This window comes from Prunus mume, linkage group LG1 (assembly GCF_029339155.1).
Source record: "Prunus mume cultivar Tortuosa linkage group LG1, ASM2933915v1, whole genome shotgun sequence".
In the NCBI taxonomy this organism is placed as follows: Eukaryota; Viridiplantae; Streptophyta; class Magnoliopsida; order Rosales; family Rosaceae; genus Prunus; species Prunus mume.
The window spans coordinates 14,188,674-14,205,912 of record NC_142698.1 but is presented as its reverse complement, the minus strand read 5'-3'; the positions used below and the strand labels follow the sequence as shown (position 1 = coordinate 14,205,912).

General features: G+C 37.9%; 1 protein-coding gene and 5 pseudogenes across 1 annotated transcript; 5 read left to right on the top strand and 1 right to left on the bottom strand.

Annotated features, from left to right (window-relative positions):
• The first annotated feature begins 795 nt into the window (after positions 1-795).
• Positions 796-2,604, top strand: LOC103340625 (7-deoxyloganetic acid glucosyltransferase pseudogene; annotated as a pseudogene).
• Positions 2,605-3,042: 438 nt separating this feature from the next.
• LOC103338611 (18.1 kDa class I heat shock protein pseudogene) lies at positions 3,043-3,711 on the top strand (annotated as a pseudogene).
• A 3,037-nt stretch (positions 3,712-6,748) lies between these two features.
• Positions 6,749-7,373, top strand: LOC103340634 (copper transporter 6 pseudogene; annotated as a pseudogene).
• A 547-nt stretch (positions 7,374-7,920) lies between these two features.
• LOC103340644 (copper transporter 2 pseudogene) lies at positions 7,921-8,298 on the top strand (annotated as a pseudogene).
• A 609-nt stretch (positions 8,299-8,907) lies between these two features.
• LOC103338601 (copper transporter 6 pseudogene) lies at positions 8,908-9,640 on the top strand (annotated as a pseudogene).
• A 659-nt stretch (positions 9,641-10,299) lies between these two features.
• PAS1 (FKBP-type peptidyl-prolyl cis-trans isomerase family protein) lies at positions 10,300-16,517 on the bottom strand. Its single transcript, XM_008241814.2, has 21 exons — positions 16,357-16,517; positions 16,146-16,267; positions 15,932-16,016; positions 15,733-15,802; positions 15,505-15,602; positions 15,260-15,382; positions 15,052-15,084; positions 14,769-14,827; positions 14,580-14,664; positions 14,148-14,306; positions 13,935-13,992; positions 13,569-13,717; positions 13,196-13,293; positions 12,957-13,026; positions 12,343-12,402; positions 12,005-12,061; positions 11,574-11,642; positions 11,272-11,349; positions 11,086-11,187; positions 10,925-10,996; positions 10,300-10,827 (listed from the first exon to the last, which is right to left on the bottom strand). Exons 2-21 carry the CDS (start codon positions 16,220-16,222, stop codon positions 10,567-10,569), a joined length of 1,863 nt encoding a protein of 620 aa, XP_008240036.1. The 5' UTR covers positions 16,223-16,267; positions 16,357-16,517; the 3' UTR covers positions 10,300-10,566.
• Positions 16,518-17,239: the final 722 nt, after the last annotated feature.

The window sequence follows — 17,239 nt, the reverse complement described above, 5'->3', positions numbered from 1 at the left end:
ATTTTCAATGGAATATAAATTGTTGTGTTATTTATGGTGATGAGGTTTGGAAGATTAGGTTTGATAAGTCTGATAGGTCAACGGTGGATGCAAGGGCTTTGAGGGAAGATCAAGCAAGTGAGCACACATTGCCAATTGGCTCACAATGGTGTTTGTGAAGGTGGCTCGTCGTACAACAGCCTATAGAAAACTTATTGAAGACCTAAAAGAAATTGTGATGTGATATATGTATCAAGTAATAGATTGCTAGTATATCATTGCTTCTTAAATAAACAATCCAAAATTTCCAATCACAAGTGATACATGCTTGTGCAAGGGGTCCATCGAGCTCTTTTCCCACAAATTGCTGTCTATATATAACTTCAATTGTAGGTGTTGGTGTTCTATTTTTTTTTTTTTTTTTTTGGGAGATTTAAAGAAATTCTTTGATGAGTAATCTGTCTTCTAACTTCAAGCTTGACAAAATTTGAAAGCTAATTAACCTCCTGATGTAATTGTGTGAAAAATATATAGACAAAATCGGTCCGGTATAGTTCGGTTGTTGCAAGTGTCTAAAACCTTAGAATCGATTTAGATGAAGGAGATTATTAATGAGAATCTGCTTGCAAATTATCATTGTATGTCGGAAGAGTATGTGATGAAATTGTGTTTCTAAAGTCAGAAAGTCTGAAGTGTCGAAACGTTCCTTATCCTAGGAAGATTTCTACATTGAGACTTGGTACAAGAACAATTACGTACGTTGAGAGAAACTGGGTGGCTTCATATATCTGTTGAACTCATCCTTCCAACTGTATTATGACAGATGGGCTTGTGACTTTTGCGGTTGACGTGGCGGAGGAGTTGGAGATTCCCATTCTAAGTTATAATGTTCCTTGTGCTCGTTACCTGTGGACTTGTCTTTGTCTCCCCAACCTCATTGAGGAATGCGGATGGCCAGCTTCCATTTCAAGGTCAGAGCATCTACTTCTCTTCTTACTTCATGATTTTTTAAAACATTTGTCACTTATTTCCAATGTCGGTATTTTGGAAGTTGTCAAAATTAACTTGTTAGGGGTCGAATGATACAGATAATATTTTGGAAGCTTCCCACAATGTGGCAAGGGTCCTTGACCTCCTCCCATGCTCATAAGTCATGCAACACTCGTATGAGCTTAGAAGTCGTCAACGTCTTCTAATTAAACATTTGTAGCCGCCGAGAAAACTAAAAAATTGTTTCTTCTTCAACATGTAGCTTTGAAAGACAATGTCGCTTTGAAGACAAGGCTGTCCTAATTAACTAACTTTCCAAAAAAGACGACTTGGGCCACTCAAACACTGTTTTATTGTGAATATTATGTTAAAATATAATTAATTATGTGATTTGTGAGTTCTATAACATTTAAATCTTACACAACATATGATGACATGAGTGTGGAAATTATCAGAGTGTCTGGAATGGAAGGTCTTTTGCTTCGTCAAAACTTGCCAGGTTTCTGCCAAGTCAACAAATTGACCATTTATCCCTTCAATTCGCCATTTAATCAATTAAAACTAACAGAATGGGGTAACGTGAGACACAAAAATAAAACACAAATGGGATATTTAGTCAATTACAAATTCAGGGAATAAACTGAGACAAAACACAAACCACAAGGACATTTCAACAAATAAAATTTTAGTTTATATATTATGTGTTAATTAGTAGTACACGTAATTACGGCGGCCGCGCACCCATTATACGACTTACATTAGTTTAATTATGTTAATAGCTTCCATGCATGAAATTTTATATGCCCTCTTCAGCGACTATATGAAATCCCCCTCCTGTACCTTGGCGTTATATAATTGACTTAGAATTAAGAAAACCTGAGAGGAAGAAAGCAAGAAAGAAGCTATAAACACAGCGACTATATGTAACCCCTCCCAAAATTTGCACCCTCGGACCACTACACGCCCTCCTCAATGCTCAAATAGGTCATGCGTCCAAGAGTCTGGCATCCCACGGCGGTCTTCGGAAAAGCGACCCAAATTGCATGACGTGGCTTGATTCCCAGCCGTCCAGATCTGTTATCTACATCAGCTTCGGGACTTTGGTCAACTTGACACGTGCCCAAATGATAGAGTTTTGGTACGGCTTGGTCAACAATGGACACCCCTTCATGTGGTTCATAAGATCTGACATCATATATGGGCCCATCAAATACCCGCCGAACTTGAAATGAGTACAAAAGAAAGAGGGTACATAGTGGATTGGGTTTCGCAAGAGGAGGTCTTGGCCACAACGAAGTGGGTGGGTTTTTGACCCAGAGTGGCTGGAACTCAACGCTTGGGAGCATCATGGCTGGGCTTCCTATGATCTGTTGGCCCAATTTGGCGGACCATTATATTATTAGCAGAACCGTTAGTCCAAAGTGGAAGATTGGTTTTCAATTGAAAGAAAATTGTGACCGGTCCAACATTGAGAACATGATCAAAACTTTGATGGGACCCAAAAGGGAGGAGATCCAGAGCTCCATGGACACAATTTCCAAATTGGCTCGTGACAGTGTCGTCAAAGGTCGATCTTCCCACAACAACTTGGAGCAGCTCATCGAATACATTCGAAGTTTGCAACACCACAACTAGTTTTCACTAGAATTTCTTGTGTTGTTTCATTCCTTTGGCATTTAGTGCATTGAAATATGGTTGTTTTCTTTTGGTTGTAACTTATAATAGATTGATCAATTATTAATGAATAAAATCAGATACCCTTTTTATTTGGTTGCAGATAACACCGATCGATTAAAACTTGAGCTCCATGTGTGGCAAATTCTCATGGGAGACACAAGCAATAATGTGAAAAACCCAGGAAAAGAAGAAAAAAGGAAAAAGAAATGCTCTCATGACAATGACACAGCAATAGCATATTATTCCATGCATAATTATCTTCTCTTTCATAAAGAGGATTCTCTCTCCAGAAATTTCAGCAATATGTGCACCGTACGTTGCCATAGATATTTTTTCACATCACTATATCCTTTTCCTTCCAACCATTCAATTTTGGCCTATAAATACAGCTTTCTACTCCCCCTTAACTTCACAGCATTGAGAGATTAAAGCTAGCTAGCCAGTGCGTGCGTGTGTGTCCTTTTTTTACAAAGATCATGGCACTAATTCCTCGTACCATTTTTGTTGGTCACTATGATCCTTTCTGCCACGATGTTTGGGACCCATTTCAGGAATTCCACTACGGATTTCCAAGAGAAGCAACCTCCTTCACCAACTCCATGATTGATTGGAAGGAGACCTCAGATGGGCGCGCGTATGTACTCAAGGAAGATCTTCCAGGCTTCAGGAGAGAAGAAGTAAAGGTGGATGTGGAGGAGGGTAGGGTTCTTCGCATTAGGGGGGAGAAAAATGTGGAGAGAGAAGAGAAGAAGGACCATTGGCACCGCATCGAAAGGAGCAGCGGCAAGTTCATCAGGCGTTTGAGTTTGCCTGAGAATGCCAAGGCTGACAAGATGAAGGTGTTCATGGAAAATGGAGAGCTCACTGTCACGGTTCCTAAGGAGAAGGTTAATTTCTATCCTCATGCAACCAGAGCCGTTCAAATTTCTGGGCACTAAGAATTATTATTATAAATGTGGTTATTATAAACCAAGTGTAGCATGGTTCCATGAATTAATATAACAAACGAATAATGATCCTACTCCATTTGGCTATAAAACAGTTCTCTAATTTGTTTGCTTTGCAGTTGTGAGTTAAGCCATATGGCAATATGTCATCCCTATTGCGCTTGAGTTTAATTTTTCCGTCATGTAATTTAGAGAAATTTAAACTATCGTTTGTACAAAAGCAAATATGTTTATTTTGAACTTTCTATATCAGATCATGATGAACATAATTTCATAAGGTAATGTCTTTAAAGTCTATTTTCTGATGAGTAGTTTCATAGCTATTCACTTATCTATCAATCCAGAAGTTGTGATGAAGTCTCATGGAGAAAGAAGTGAAAAAAACCACTCTTTTAAATCCACTAATTCATCGAAATCAAACATCATATCAAATTTCATCAAAATTTTATCTTGAAATTGATGGATTTGGAAATATAATATATAGCTTTAACTTTCCCCTCAATTTTGTTTTTCAATTTTCCCATACTAACCATGCGCAAAATCAATTAACGCATGGAAGATAAGACAGAGAAAATGATGGACGGTTTTTTTTCACTCAATTTCCAATTGTGTTCCTGCACTATAGGAATCCACAACGAAAACAAAGTGTGTCATCAAACATTTCCCTTCGATTATGTCTTTCAAGTTTCAAATCCCACAATTTTTTTTTATTTGGAACAACACTACTTGCTATGTACAATATCTTCGTCACTATCTAGACTTGAATTTCCAGTTTCATTTTGTTCTTTGTTTTGAGACTAAAACTAGGTTTTCTTGTGGGTATTTGGTACTCTTTATCTTTGGTTTTTTGAGGTTTGTTTTCTTTTTGTTTTATGAAAAAATGTTTCTTGGCACCTGCGGGTTCTTTTTTGGAAAACAGAGGAGCACGGGCCGCGAAGATGGGATGTCCAAGTGAAGAATGCTGAGATGGATTGCTCTGATCATAGACAGAGAGCTACAAAGGTAATGGTGCTTCTAATGGTTTCTTGTCGTCTCCGTGTAATTCGAGTTTGTCAAATGAAGGGAGCTCCAAATCTAAGAAAGAGAGCTCTAGAACATGTGAACCTATAAAGAACAGGAATTTGGTCGCGGACGACAATGCTAAGGCTCATCATCAAAGAAGTGTTTCACTTGGGAACGTATGTAAATCTCCTCAGAATTTCAAAGATGGCCAAGCAATTGAAGCAAGGCCTAAAAACCATGTAGTAGGCCTTGGAAGATGTCATTATGGGCATGGAAACATTACAAGGAGGGTCAATGTGGCTGCTGGCAATAAGAGCATGCCAAAATCTCCAAATTTCTTAAGTTCACAATCTTCCTCTGCATACCATGAGAGTTTGGAAGGGCTTAACAACATGGGTAATATGGAGTGCAGAAGGGCCAGCTTCTTGGACGCAATTTCTTTTTATGATAAAGCTATTGCCTTGTGCGCTCAAAATGTTGCATGCCATAACAATAAGGGATGCACCAACGCCTAGGTGCCACGTGTCAAACCAGTAACGGTGGGTGGCTATACTATTTTCTTTTTAAAAAGAAAAACAAGTATCGACAAACGGCTATACTATTTCATTAAAATAAAAATTCAAAAAAATCAAGTGTAGCCGGTCGGCTATACAATTTATATATATAAACCAGCCCAATGCCAATTCGCCACATGTCAAAACGGTAAAGCCGTGCGGCTGTAATGTATTTGAAAACAATTTAAAAATTGTATAGCCGTGCGGGCGATTAAAGTATGGGAGTTTATACCATTTATTTACATATATATTTAACTAGACAATGTTTAATAATATAAATACACTGTATTAAAGTAATTCAAAAAGGCTAAGAAATTACTAAATTACATGAATTACATTAAAGGAGTAGACCAAAAAACAGAAGTGAAGAAACGAATTTTATATTTTTGAATTTGCTGGATTAAATTTTCTGTATATAAGTATAGCCGTATGGCTATACTATTTATATATATTAAAAAAAAAGGGGGACGCACCCATGAGATAGGTGTCACATGTCTAGTAAAGTCGGGAGGCGATACTATTTTTATAAAAAATAATAGTAATAAGGAAAAAGGATTATAGCCGCGCGGCTATAATATTTCGGGAAAAAATTCAAAAAGGTAAAGCCGTTCGGCTAGACTATTTTTTAAAACAATTTAGAAAAACGAGTATAGCCACACGAAACTCTGAGAGCAACCTGTTTGATAATTTCTTGCCCCATTAATTCTTTGGATTTGCCAACTTTCAATAAATAAAAATAAATTGAAAGTCTGTTGTTTGCCAATTAAGGTTTTACTGTAGAAAGTCATTGTATTTTACCAGAAGAATAAAATGTCCAGAATTACTCTGATCAACAAACAAGCAAAACCAAGCCAAGAAAGCACAACCAGATGGCTTAAAAGCACAAACACTGAAATGGGGTTGGGCTCAATATTGTAGCAGACCCAAACCAGCTGCTGCTACATCAGTTTCCACGTGGCAATCAGGGTTGGTGTGCATGGACTGAGGGAATATCCAACATCTCCTTATTCCTTTTCTGGTTTCAGTCTGAGCCTCCTTTTAAGCCTGAGAGAGAGAGAGAGAGAGAATAATAGTTTTGGTTTGAGTCTGGCAGCTTTCGTGCAGGAATTTCTTGGAAACCAGTCATGCTCATACTCACAGCTCATCTGTGAACTAATCCTAATTCCACTCCTACGCGCACCTCCATCACCTTCCACATTTCCACTCACACTTATATAAGGTTTAAATACTTTTTCTCGTAGATTAGATTAATTTACAAATGAATATCATTTGTAAGATTTATCTTATTTATCATTTACTTGATATTCATTTAAAATCTTAATTGTTGGGTAGATTAGATTTATTAAGAGAAATCATCTCTTTCCAGATATATTTTGCATGCAATTTTCTTAAACTTGGAATTAAATTAATTGGCATAAATAAAAATGTGCTTCTGTTGTGAGACCACAAAAGTTGATAATGATATGATGCTGCAGCAACAAAATAAAGAGCGTGAGCTACCACGAGTTCAAAACGAGAGAAATTCTCATTCTGTTCCCTCTTTCGTGGGTCCATAAACCCTTGCCTTGCGTCCGTTTCGCCGACTGCCATATGCCCCATTTTAATCTATTACATAATCTTCTACCATTCTTCATGTTCATCAATCAACCATATACAATACATATATATATATATGGACAATTGTCGAAAATATTAGGCTAGCCATTACAATTGCCCAATCAAAACTCTGCTATAAACTAACCAAATGGCTGCTTCACATCACAACATCCCATCTCCGCCGCTTCCGGCGTTTAATGCCAGTACTGGGTTCATGCCCACGCGCCGCCGCAAGATGATGATGCACATGACCTTCTTCTGGGGCCACAGCGCCGAGGTTCTCTTCTCAGGTTGGCCCGGCCGCGACAACCCGGTCATGTACGCCCTCTCGCTGCTCTGCGTCTTCGTTCTCCCCGTCCTCGTCGAGCTGCTCTCCCACTGCAGCTTCTTCAAGCCCGGCGCGAACGGCGTTGCGGTGGGGTTTCTGCAGACTGGTCTCTACACGCTGCGCTCCGGGCTGTCGTATTTGGTGATGCTCGCCGTCATGTCGTTTAATGGCGGCGTTTTCCTCGCCGTGGTGGCGGGGCATGCGGTCGGGTTTTTGCTTTTCGGGAGCCGGGCTTTTAAGAAGTCGTACGGGTCGGGTATTGATAGACAGGCGAGTCTTCCTCCCATGACGTGCGGATAACAACCATTCTTGGGTGGGTTTTATTTTTCCTTTTTCTTTTTCTTTTTGTTGTAAATTTATGAAAGGGTGACCTTTTTTTAATTTAACTTTCTCTGTGTTCTGCATTTTAATTTACAAAATAGTTCAAAGCTTAAAATTAATCTAATCAAGGAGAGGGGAATTCGAACTTACTGTTCACAGCCCTAAGCAACCGACCTAATTTGTGTTTTGCATTTCAGTGCATTGGCATGACTCACTACATGTTGTAATATTTGGAATTAGTAGTGTGTTTAATAAATAAAAATGATAATCATGTTTCGAATTGATCACCTCTCAATTTATGTGTACTATACCATCTTTAGAATAACTCTAAAAAGGCCACTTGTCCCTAATCCCTTTGTAATCACCCCCAAATTAAGCCAAAAAAACATTGGTTTCAACACTAATCTGTCTTTATTGTAACCTAATCTACAAGAGAACCTTGCAAAGCCCAGCCCACAAAACCACATCCCATCTCTTCCTCTCTGAGAGAAATGTGAAGTCTCTCACTCAAGCAAGCAAGGGCAGAATGGAGGGCATGCCCAAGATGAACATGCAGATGAGCTTCCACTGGGGCAATGAGGCCACAATTCTATTCACTGGGTGGCCTAACCAAACCACTGGCATGTACATATTGGCACTCTTCTTTGTGTTTGTGCTGGCCTTTGCTAAGGAAGCTTTGTCTGTGTGGCCCATTATTAAACAAACCACCAATCCGATGGTGGCCGGGATTGCTCAGGCCTCTGTTTACTCTGTTCGAGTCGGCATGGGCTACTTGGTCATGCTCGCTGTCATGTCTTTCAACGTCGGGATCTTCATAGCCGCGGTGGCAGGCCACACCTTTGGGGACTTCGTAGTCAAGGCCAGTTCTTTAGCTCTGGCCAAACCTTCCCAGCCTGAAGTCTGAGTTTGTGCCCATATGTTTTAGTTTTATTATTCTACCATTTTTGTAAATGAATTGGCTTTACTTTTAGCACAAGGAAATGAAATGAAATGAATTATGTCGTGATGAATATCTTGCTCTGATGTGACTCTGTTATATGAAACCAGTGAATCAACCAATGGATTCCTTTTTTTTTTTTTAACTTCACGGAAGAAAATGAACTATTAAAACCAGAATAATTTTATTTGTTCAGTAAGTTGCTCGAACACAGCACTAGCTAGCACAACCAATCCTATCGTATGATGGGGTCTATTCGGCCATTTCCTATGTATAAAATTATAAACCTGCCCATTCCTTAATTCCACTTTCTAAGCACCAATTGACTTTGCTAATTTTTTTTGTATACAAGTTAAGCTCGATTAATGGTCTGTGTTCAGTCTAGAAACATAAAAGTCGAGAGCATTTCTCAAGTTTAATATAGTGGGAAATTTACTTTTTAAAAAGAAAGCATACGAAGAAACAAACAAAACCCATGTAAAATAAAAGAGAATATGAGCTATCAGAAGGCCACTTACCTCTCAACCCTCGTCATCACCTCCAACAGCGTTGCTTTCCAGCTCCTCCATTCATTAAATTAAAACCAACAAGAAAAATCCCTTTTCCCCCAAAAACCAGATCATCCAAAGTAATTAACCTTGCAATCTCCAAACTCTCTCTCTGTCTCCTCTCTTCTCTCTCTCTCTCTCTCTCTCACACACAGAGAAGCAGAGAGAGATGTCTAACCAAGATGACATGGCTGGCATGCCTGGCATGTCTATGACTCCCCCTGCGCCCAAGGGCGACCTGAAGAACACAACTGATGGTGCCATGAGCTCTAGCCTCACATGGACCACAGACGTCACCGTCCTCTTCCGTGGTTGGCCTGATGACAGCGTTCCCATGTACGTCTTGGCCCTCTTCTTCGTCTTCCTTCTCGCTGTTGCCGTTGAAGTCCTGTCTGTTCGCCCAAACACAAACCAGGCACCAAGACTTTCATATGCACCCTCACTCAAACAGGCGTCTACACTTTTCGCACAGCTTTGGCTTACTTGGTCATGCTCGCTGTCATGTCGTTCAATACTGGTATCCTGATAGCCGCCGTGGCCGGCCATGCCCTCGGCTTCTTCATCATCAAGGTTCGTTCTCATGGCCTCCAACCCAACGTAGCCGACCCCAAAGTTTGATTTGTCGATCTTCATCTTCCTGATCGGTGCTTGAGTTTATAGTTTGTTTTTGTCACCTTTTTTGTGTGGGTTTTCTGTGTGCTTGTCGTTTTGTGTTTTAGTGTCTCATCAGGGATATTGCTATTTGTATTATCTCAACTGATCATCTAGCGTACTATCTCTCTAATAGAGTTTAAATCCGTACAACAGGTGATCCCATTTTTATTAGAGAGATGGTAGATTAAATGGTTAGTTGAGATAATAGAAATAGGTATTATTTTTTCTTTTAAGTTTTATGTGTGGTGGTTGTTATTTGTTTAGCTAGTTTGGTTGTGGTTTGAAATTTGACTTGCTATTGTATGATATTCTGCATGTTTCTGTTCAATGTCTTAATGCAGCTCTAATATGATAATTACCATCCATCATTGTCTTAAAAAGGGTATCATTATTGCTAATACGATTATTGGTTAATTATTACAATGAGAGAGAGAGAGAGAGAGAGGATTAACGAGATAAAAACAAATATAATCAACAAATGACCCAGTTAAATACAAAATGACAAAATAAAATACCTGGTAGAAAGAAAGGCCCCAAACGACTCTGTAATTGGTGCATGGCGTCTTCTTCCATAACTCAAGGTCGAGATGAATTAGGTCAAATGGCTCTTACAGAAACAGAAACCGTCCTTGAGACCTCGAAAGTGATTGGTGACGTTCGCTTCTCCACCTCAGTCTGTAACCTTAACAATTGACCTGATGATTATGCAAGCAGTGAAGAAGAATCAATGGTTCACAGGGACCCTTGAAACTTGAAAGTCAAAAGATTTTTGGAGCTCTTCAAGCTCACGCAAGAAATTAAACTAATTTTATTTCCACCGTTTGTGGAGTATAATAAGAAGCATGATTTAACGTTTGTATTTGGACTTTTCTATTCGCTCTATAGTCTACAATTGGTTACAAACACTTGAACCTTTCACTATAAACCCATCTATAATTAAACCACTGGTGAGGCCAATGGCCGGAACACCATTGAACTGCAACTTCAAAAACTAACAATGCCCGACTTAAAAACATTAAGAAGAGACGTGTGATTACAAAATGGTGCATCCTGGCCGCCCGAGGGCTGCGAGTAGTCGTCTGGGCCAGAGGCGAGAAAGCCAAGAAGTTCTAGGTGCGTCGTCTGCGGTTTCATGAGATTCGTCTGAATGATCACCGTCAGTATCCTCCTTATCATCATTCTTGTGGATTTCACCTGCAGTCTCGTCTACATCTTCAGTTCCAGCCTCTGCAATTTCCCCTGGCTTCTTGTCAAATAGTCCTTTAAATTGTTTCCGCACCTTCTTCTCCACTTCCTGATTATTAGTTGCAAGACATAGATAATGGCATAAACAATTTGCACTCCATCTCAAACCATCAAAAACAAACTTGTTGCTGCTCAACTCAACTCACCTGTTCCTTCTGCTTTACTTTTAGCAGAGCAGCTGTTGCATCAGGTTCAGTTGACTTGTCAAGTTTAATCATCTAATAGCATCCACAAGAGAAATCAGAAAGGGATACAAGTGTTTAAAAATAAATTAATACAATATTACTGAATTATTTATAAACATTACCGTGTTGAAGTCACTCTTTGCTTCCTCGAAATCTCCAACTGTCATGTAGGCCATTCCTCGCCGGTAGAGAGCCTTGACATGTCCAGGGTTTGCTTCTAAAACCTAGATAATTCCATCAGGAACAAGTTAAAAACCAAAGTCCAAAGAATTGACTTCAGACTACAATACCAAAGTCCAAGGACATACCTTGTTGCATGTCTCTATGGATTTTCTGCACTCTCCCATCTTCAGGTAGCATGCAGCCACATTCAGATGTAACAAATTCTACAAACATTCAAAAGTAAAATCCATTATCAAAATCATTGGCGTAAAGCTATCAAACATACAGGTTGTGTTACTCAAGTTAGAGAAGATGAAACGAACATGTTTCACTCTTACAAGAATCAAGAATTAAACAATTCGGGAATACTTATCCCCTCTAGTAAAAGAATTAAATGTACAATAAGACACCCAAAGGAGAAATACAAGAAGCAAAGGAAACTGATTACCCTTGTATTTGAAAATATTTTCCCTTCTTCATCATCTTGTGGATTAACATGATTAAATTCCCGTAGCACCTGCATAACAATCATCCAACAGATTCGACAATAAAAGCACAATAGACACATTTTTAATGACTTCATGGAGACAGTAGCAATTATGATTTAATAAAATGACACACAACATCGGAATGTAGTATTATCATCCGTTTATAAAATGATAAAATTTAACTCACTCATATTGAAACAAGGAACTGGGGTAGTGGCACTTATATTCCAGAATTCAAATCAGTTGTAACAAGTAGCAACCAACTTGCAATGGGATTTAGTTAACAAATGACTGCAGTAAGAAAACTGCTTCTACATGAAGATAGAATGGGTCTACACCCACAGGATACTCACAATTCTAAAGGTGAAGCATGCAAGGAAAGGCATAGTACCTTGTCATACTTTGCCTTAGCAAGTTCAAACTTTCTTTCTTTGAATAGCCTGTTTCCCTGAAATGAAAAATGCATCAAAGTTCCAATTTCACATTATTTTAAAGTCCAACTATCCTACTTGACCAAAAAAAAAAGTTCAAATATCCTACTCTTTGAATGCGGTATAATAATATAAACCAAACTTTGTACCACTAGAAAAACTTGGTACATATGAGCAACCACGAAATTGTGCACGTACACACACAAACAGAACTTTGATGCAATGAGTTTCTGTGTTAACATATCAGTAGCAGGTAGATGGTTTGATGCAGCAAGAATTAAATGTTAATAATACATACCGTGTTTCTAATTTTCTCTGCTTCTTCCATTATTGTTTGAAAGTTCAAACCAGTCCAATCCTGCAATAAGTTTGAGAATAAGGCATTAACCACATGGCCTAGTGAAATAGGAATGATGTAGTGTAGAGCTTGAAAGTAAGGACCTATGCAAGAAAAAAATTCAATACATAGTTCAGATAAATTTCCAGGTAACCAGAAAAACATAAAGCATGTCCAAGTATGCAAAGTTTAGTCGCATCAATATCTAAAGCATTCAGAACACCTATGATTAAGTCTACCAATAGACAACCACTTTCAAAGTTACTCTGAGCCAAAAGCTAATACTGGAGCGAGGTTGATAAGATAGATTACAATATAGTATAAATATGACGACTCAAAATTCACTTCTAAAATTATACAAAATATTAAATGACCATTCTCAAACGTGAAACTTTCATCTCATATTGAAGTAACTACTTGACAGAAGGTCAACATAAAAATTTTAAAATAATTACCCAGGAATATTCAGAAATTATAACCATAACACCATACCAACATTATCAAAATGATATTGGTCAATTTTCAGTTAATTGGTTTATTAGAAACGCTTCGGAGAAAGGACAACTTTGGATTACCTTTGGCATCTCAAAACCAAGAAGCTCGATTTCCCATTGAATATGAGCACCTTCAGGAACATTAGCTGGCCTGATAATATGGGGGAAAAACCAGTGACACACTTGAACTGGAAGAACAAGAGAAATAATGACAGGAGAGGAGACTTCCAATTGTGTTTGTGTGTGTATTATTTTGGGATACTGTTTTTTACAAATCATTATAAAAATTACTGATTGTAAGCTAGTATTCTAAAAGTAACCTAGGGAACTTGTCGTATGCGTAATCAGGAGGACATGTGACGAGAGCTATCTCTTCAGGCACCATCAAACGAACACACATTTCAAATCCCTCAGGCACCTACAATACAAAAGAAAAGTTTCCCCACATTGAATTGAATAGCCCAACTAATCACCATTCATATACAAACAAGGTTAACAACTAGCTTCAATTCCATTATGCAAATCAGCCATCTGAATAAGGAGGTACATGTGACAACCACATGTTAGTCTAACATTTGAATATATATACACATACTATGTATATACCTATATGTGTATATATTGCACAAACAGAAAAGTGAAAATTTCAAACTACACATAAATATTTCATCTCAAAGATTATGAACAACTTACAAGGCCTTCTCCAGAACAGAACTCCAAAGGCTGACCATGGTTATCAACTCTTGTATCAAAGAAGATTGTCTTTTCTTCATTTTGAAGCATGCCCTTGTAATGGACACGTAGTAGGCTGTCTTGAAGAGGGCAATCCATAGGAAACTCACCTAATTGTTCCAAATGTATAAAAGATAAATTACGCTTGATGCATGAATTCAACATATGCAGATAGTCGATCGTGAAATAGACACCAAAACAAAAAAACTACCACTTGAAAAGAAACAGAGTCAATTAGGAAAATCTGACATGAAAAGAAAAAGGAATAGCATTTCTCAATCTATGTTTCTAAGGAATGCAGATTTCTTTAAAACTCTTAAACCCCACCTTTTCCATCACGAATACGCCGTTTAATCAGACGCCCATCCCCAAGCATGTCACGCACCTGATAATACATAACCATAAAGCTAGATCAGAGCCTCATAAATACCCCGCCAAAGCATATCCTTGCCAAAATAGCTATACATGAGATTACCTCAAGAAAAAGATAAGATACGTGAAGAAGCAACTGGACTTATGATAGAAAAGAACTTTGCACACCTGAATAAAGTGGACAAGCTCCACTTCAAAATGAACTTCTTCAAGACCTTCTACAGCAGGCAGAAAAGGAGATGTAGTTAAGTACTGACTGGTGACATATATTACTGCCTTCTCTTCACGTGTCATTGTACCAATTCCCATCTCAAGACCTTCAGGTACCTAGTTTATATTCAAAGACTAATAGTGAATAAAATATAGTAGTATCGTTTAGGCGTAATATTGAAATTGACTTTTAATCCACTCAACCTTAAAGGTCGTATGGCTTGATTTGTTTTAGCATCTATGTATTATATAGTGTTTCAAAGAATGAAATTAGCAGCACCAACATAGCAATTTGAGCACATCAGATAACTCCAGCTAAGAACAATATTACATGAAACAAAGCAAACGAACTAAGCAACCCAAATAAGTGATTAGCAATGGGTTACCAACCTCCGACTTTCCAAAATTAAAGAAAAATGGCTCTCCTTGAGTACGTGTAACAATCACTTTTCCGTCACCTGTCTTTGCACATATCCTGAAAACAGCCATATACCTCTCTTAGAATATTCCAGCATATTCCAATTTACAGTTCAATACAGCAACAGAAAACTTATTGGGAACGGGAAAAACTGTCTTTACCAGGCTTTGACTTCATAAGGTTCCCTTGGACATTCCCAACCCTGACCTTCAGTTATTACCTGCCGTTTAAATGGGGAACCTATTATTTCAAATTTGGGGGAAAAGTACAGAGAATTACCATTTCTACTAAACCATCACCTGCGCAGATTACGGTGATTGAACTTAATCACAAAATATATATATATATATATATATATATACATATCCTGAAAGAATTTCTGAGTTTATAAACACGCTCCTAACTAAGTCAAACAGAAATGCAACAATTTAGTATTTCCTGTACCTTCTTTACAACTCCCAAGTCATCACTAATGACCTGAAAAAGAACCAAAAGTAAATAAATAAGACAGAACACGTGTGAGGTCAGGAGGAGGATGAAGTATCAGAAGCCCAGTGCATGATCACCATCCAAGCAACTGTACTAGGGGAATTTCCACCATGCCAAAGATATTATGATTTAAAAATGCGGATTTCTGTTTTGAAAGTCTTGCCTTGGCTTTAAAGAAATCTATCATCTCAATTTCAAAATGAAGTTCATCATCCTTTGGAAAGCTACTGGGAGCTACAACTGGGCAGTCATCCTCACCATAGTGCACTTGAGGTTTCATTTTGAACTGAAAAAAGAAATATTAAAATCAGTAAACAATGAGCCAGATACACCAGCATGTATAACAAGGAGCTAAAATACACACATTCAAAGGCAGACATCAAGCTCACGAAATGAGGAAGATATTACCATTGCAATTTCACCCTTCAACATTGTTGGAATTCCTTCTAGCAATCCCACTATCATCTTGCTCTTGCCCAAAACATGTCTTATTGGGATACCCTTGCCTGTTAAAAAGTGTTTATTCAATCCAATAAATACAATAGAGCACTTTAACATCATTTTACTCAATGCTCGAGCAAAATGAATCTATATAGACATGTCAAAATGTGCTCAATAGCATGTAATTCGACTTGCCTCCATATTCAGATCTGGAAGATTCAACAACAACTCCATCCAATGTTCTAACAGTATAATGATATACGACCTGCAAAATGTAGAGCACAATTTAGCTTTGACCATTTGCTTCCATAACATTAACCACCAAAACTCATTAACGTGACACAGTTCAATTGCAATAGTAGATAATGAAATGAATAGGTAATGTAAGCTCAACCTGGTAATTATCTGAAGGTGTTGCATCACCTCCACCAGGCCTCACCACTGCCTTCATCAAAGTTCCAGGCGCTATTTTCTGCCTCCTATAATCAGAAAATAAAATCAATTCAATGAAATTCAAGTAGCATTTCACAAACTGATTATCTTGCAATTCAGGAAATAATAACTCAATAAAAAAAATTCAAAAACAAAAACAAATTGAAACTACCTACCTCTTCTCATCTTCTGTAGGTTCTTTCTCCTTCTTCTGTGGCTCAATTTCCTGCACGGCACCTTCTCCTACATCCATCGCCGATCAACGCCGTGAAGCTCCACAGTGACAAAAACCCTAACGCTACATGAAGAAACAAACTTCCGCTCAGCTGAAGCAGTTGGAGTTGGAGATTCCGTACAGTCAATTATCTTCAAAATCACGCAGTTTACCTGAAAATTGAAATTCGGATTGTTGAGGACGAGCCCAGACTGACTGACTCAAGAGTCCATTGATTTTCAAAGCTCCAGCGTCAAATTCTCAGTTGAGTATTTGCTCTCCACTTTTCAACAAAGAAGCTAAAATGGTGACCAGACGGCTATATTTTTACCGCGCGGTAATTGGTACCTGCATTTACCATTTACTGGAGAATGGGTGATTGATCCTAGAGATGATACGGTGGTGACTCGCCCAGGGGATTTGATCTGCTATTTGGCGCCATATGACCAAGCTAGCTGCCTAGGCCGGCTTGTCAGCAGACATGTGGCACCATTATATTGCCGGTAATAAATCGTTGTTACCTACCTTTTATTTTATTTCTTTTGGTAAGGTGTTGTTCACCTAATTAGGGCTGCCACTTGAATATCATCCACTGAATATTTAACCTAATTTAAACATTTATAATTTTGTATTCATTTTAGGATCTATTTTTCTAATTATAATCAGTTCTAATTAATTGTTTTTATTATTATGTTTTCATCTGAAGCACTTTCATTCAACTTGGATTAGTTCATGTAGTGATTTGGGTTTAAAATAAGGGAGCTTCATTAATATACTCAAAATATGGACTGAAATTATATAAAAAAACCCCACATTGAATGTACTTTAGAAACACACCCAAAACTCATTTACTACATAAGAAATTAGTGTTTAAGTTTTTATAAATTACATTACTGTCATTAATTAACTTAAAAAAGAAAACCAACACAAAAAACTTATATAGCACCCAAAACAAGCTCAACTCAATTTTATAAAAAAATCCAAACAATTCATTACAAACAAAAGGTTTTGAAATCCATAGTTTCATTAACGTGTCATGTTAATTAATAATTATAA